The 4,270-nt window shown below is 42.0% G+C and overlaps 1 protein-coding gene across 1 annotated transcript; it reads left to right on the top strand.

The window, feature by feature from the left end:
* The first annotated feature begins 1,804 nt into the window (after window positions 1-1,804).
* Window positions 1,805-2,764, top strand: LOC129687739 (olfactory receptor 10S1). The gene has a single exon (XM_055622296.1). The coding sequence runs from the start codon at window positions 1,811-1,813 to the stop codon at window positions 2,762-2,764; it is 954 nt and encodes a 317-aa protein (XP_055478271.1). The 5' UTR covers window positions 1,805-1,810.
* Window positions 2,765-4,270: the final 1,506 nt, after the last annotated feature.

A 4,270-nucleotide genomic window follows, 5' to 3' on the forward strand; every position in this document is an offset into this window, starting at 1 on the left:
ATCTTGACTTTGGGGCCATCTTGCTGGCCCTTTCTCTTGTTTTTAATCATACTCATTCGAGTGATTGTTGAACAAGGAAATCAAAATTTCATTGGTTGAAACATCATGGATAAATGCACAAAACATGTAAATAAAACCGAATTCCAGGAGCCTACCCAACATTGGACTTGGAACTCTCCTGATACAGCGATCGCTTTCCTGATCTTAGCCAAGCAGAGGGGTTTTAGATCTTTATGAAAAACATCAGGGCAATTACCAATGCATTTGATATGAAGAACTTAAGATCCTATGTTACATGCTTCACTCAGTTGTAAAAATTAAGTAGTCACTGGTAATATCCATATTTTAAACACAAGGAAAGAAAAATAAACACAGCAGAGAGATCTATTGTTACCATCTATGTCATTCAGGTGATAAGTGGTCAACAGGGACTTCAAACTAAAGTTCGTGCAAGTCTTAAAACTGTGTGCTTCCTTATTTTAAACATTTTGTCTCCAACTGTCAGGGAGAAAGTAGACAAGGTATAAGACTCTTCCCTGTGTTCTCCTTGAGACTAGATGACACTAACACAGATTCATCAAATCACCCAAGGCAGAGCATTGTGGAGAATTCATATTTTCCACTGAGTTTCAGGAATATCTAAATCAGTATAAAGAAAAATGTGTATAAAAATGTGAATCTCTGGAGAATTAAAGTTTAACATTAGCCCTGCAGAATAGGTGAATATTGAAAGGGTTTTGTTCATTTTTGGAAAGAATGCTGTGATTGTATCAAAGAGAATTATAGCAGAAAAGAAGATAAGTGGCACATCTGGATGGGAAGACTGAAGAAGATGATTCTCTCATCACAACGGAAAGATATATCAGTACTTTGACTGTCACAAAATGATGCAACAATAGTAAAGACGTTTTCGGGAAGCTGAGAGAAACAGTGTATAATCATGGGAATACCAGGAAGTAAGAGATTGCACATGAGATTCCAGTCCAGGAAAATCCTTGGGGCAAGTGTGTAGGAACTGAAAACATTGTAGGCAAAATTCAAGGAGAGAGATTTTCACATAATACAAGATCTAATGCAGAAGACAGAACTTATCAAAGAGAACTCTGATGCTCCAGCTCTGAACTAGTAGAACGGAACACAAAGAAAGTCTTGGGAAAACAACTCCCAAAAGTGTGAGAATAGGTAAAATAGGGGGAACCTAAACTGTACTGAAGAAATAGTTTGGGTAATTACATAGTCTGTTCTCAGGGGCTTCATTGTCATACTCTTGAGGGTTGTGGGCAGCTGACATTCCAAAGAACTCCCTCTGAGTGAGACATGGGTGGGAAGATGTGTCCCTGGCTGATGTAATAGCCCTCTGACTCTAGGCAAGGCCAGAGATGCATGCAATTCCCAGATGGTAAACAGCAATTAAGAGTGTAGCTGGATGCAGGTAAAGCACAGCAGAGGAAAGTAGGAGGCAGGAGCATCACTATTTTGAAGCATATGCCAAAATCACTTTCTCAATGACAGCAGAATATATACTCTTTATATAATTAATTTAGAAACTGCATTTCTACAGACAATCCTTCAATCCGTTATATACCCAAGACTGCAGATCACACTTCCAAAACTTCATTTTTGCAAGAAAGAGTAATGTGGAAAAGCAAGCATAGAAGGAAGTTGAATTGAACCTGTTCATCTTTTTAGCTTTTGAGACAAGGCCAAAATGGGCTGCATCAAACAATAAATATATTTGAAGAAAGAGGGCAGCTGTTTACTCTCCCATGGTCAGCTTTACTGAACAGGGGGTGTGAAGCTGGCTGAGAAGATGGAGTACCTCAACCAGACCACAGTGAGCCACTTCTTCCTGGAGGGTGTAATGTACACAGCTGAGCACCCTGGCCTCTTCTTCCTCCTCTTTCTCCTCATCTACAGCATCACTGTGACTGGCAATCTCCTCATTCTCTTTACAGTGGGCTCTGATCCTCATCTCCGCTCCCCCATGTACCACTTCCTGGGGCACCTCTCCTTCCTGGATGCATGTCTGTCTACAGTAACAGTGCCCAAGGTCATGGCAGGCCTGCTGACTTTAGATGGGAAAGTGATCTCCTTCCAAGGCTGTGCTATTCAACTTTATTGCTTTCACTTCCTAGCCAGCACTGAGTGCTTTCTATATACAGTCATGGCCTATGACCGTTACCTGGCTATCTGTCAGCCCCTGCATTACCCAGTGGCCATGAACAGGAGGGTGTGTGCAGGCATGGCTGGGAGCACTTGGGCCATAGGTGCTGTGCACTCTGCAATTCACACTTCCCTGCCCTTCCGCCTGCCCTACTGTGGACCTCACCATATTGCCTACTTCTTCTGTGACATCCCTCCAGTACTGAAGCTAGCCTGTGCAGACACCACCATCAACGAGCTCGTCATGCTCGCAAACATCGGTGTGGTGGCTGCAGGTTGCCTCATCCTCATCATCATCTCCTATGTCTTCATCGTGGCCGCCGTGCTTCGCCTACGCTCAGCAGAGGGAAGGCAGCGGGCCTTCTCCACTTGCACAGCACATCTCACAGTGGTGCTCCTGTATTACACGCCCCCGGTCTGCATCTACCTACAGCCAAGCTCCCCCGGCGCAGGGGCGGGAGCTCCAGCGGTCTTCTACACCATAGTGACTCCACTGCTCAATCCTTTCATTTACACACTGAGGAACAAGGAAGTCAAGCGGGCTCTGCGAAGGCTGGTTTGTAGCTCACGAGAGTCTCCAGCAGGCAGCCCAGCCCCCTAACCTGAGCCCGCAGCTGTGTTCTTTGCCTGCCAGGAAGACAACCACTCAAGTCCTACTCTAAGGAGGAAAGTGATGAGTGTCAACTGGGACGCATGTTCTTCTCTTTGGCCTTCAACAGCAATTCCATTACAAACTCTTCATCAATAAAATGCAGAGTGCAGAGGTGTCATCTTCTAGTATTTTCAACACTTAAGCTCAAGGGTATGTAAAATATTATTCAAATGCTTATTTTTTTAGTACTTTTTGTAAAGTAATTGTGTTGACTCTATATCCATTATGAATTCTTAAAGCAAAAGTACAAGGTCCAAATTACTGTGGTTTACCCCCTGGTTTAAGAGAAGAGACTAGGTTTTATCATGTTAAACATAAAACCCCAGCAAGAACTGTGGCTTGCCCAGCCTCACTTAGAAAGTCATGACCTTATCTCTTCCAATTCCAGGTACTGATACCTAAAACCATACTCACGGTAAGATAACCAACTTGGAGTTGAGACATACCCATGTCCCAAACGCTGAATCTTCTAGTCAAAATAGATAGAAAATTTTGTAAAATCATATAGCTGTAACTTCAGTTTAAGAAAAAAGTTAAAAATAATTATCATGTAGAATTGTATCAGGTTTAAATGAGATAATTGACGAGGTTTTGGTATTTCCATTGGTGAAGAACCACAAGAACAAAATTTTCTCGATAATGAGGTGACAAAACCATCATGATTCTATTTAAAGTAATTTGCGATAGGGTGGAGGGAAGGAACTCTGATGCCTTTCAGGACAAGTGACTGATCCTAACCTTTGGATAAATGTGCTTTCACTGCTGAGCTAAACACATTATACCCACAGCACTTTTTCACTTTAATTGTACTGTTCTTCTGTAGGAACAGCCACAGCCAAACAAACTACTCCTTATGCTATGTTCTATAGCAAATGAAAATAACTTATAGAATGATCAGTTCATAAACTAATACAATACAATAAACATAAAAGGATGGAATTTGTATTAATGGACTCAGGTCTTAGAAATTCAAAGATGTTGTTACAGGTTTATTTATGAAGGAAAATAATTGAATGTGTGTTAGAATTAGAATAGCAACTATAATGGATAATCGTGGTCATCAACTTAACTGGGTCTGGAGTAAACTAAACCAAAAAATGACAGGCACACCGTTGAGGGATTTTATTGATCATATGATATGAAGTGGAAGGCTTCACTCTTGAGCAGCACTTTTTGGTGGCAGCCCAGATGAAAGAACACAGAAACGGGGAGCCTGCTTGGCTTCACACTTGCTAACAAGCTCGTCACCTCTGTAGTTGCAAATGCTACCTTCCTTAGCTGATATCAGAACTAGACTCTTCGGGATTCCAAAGTAGACTGAAGATCAGCATCTCTCTAAGAAACTTCCAGACCTACAGAGACAGACTGGGATTGCTGAGACCTCCAGCCTCATGAACTGACCATCTACAGAGTTCTTTACCTTCCCAAGTTTGAGTCAGCCATTGTTGAACTACA

Source organism: Psammomys obesus, unplaced genomic scaffold, assembly GCF_907164565.1.
Source record: "Psammomys obesus unplaced genomic scaffold, mPsaObe1.curated_primary_1811, whole genome shotgun sequence".
Lineage (NCBI taxonomy): Eukaryota > Metazoa > Chordata > Mammalia > Rodentia > Muridae > Psammomys > Psammomys obesus.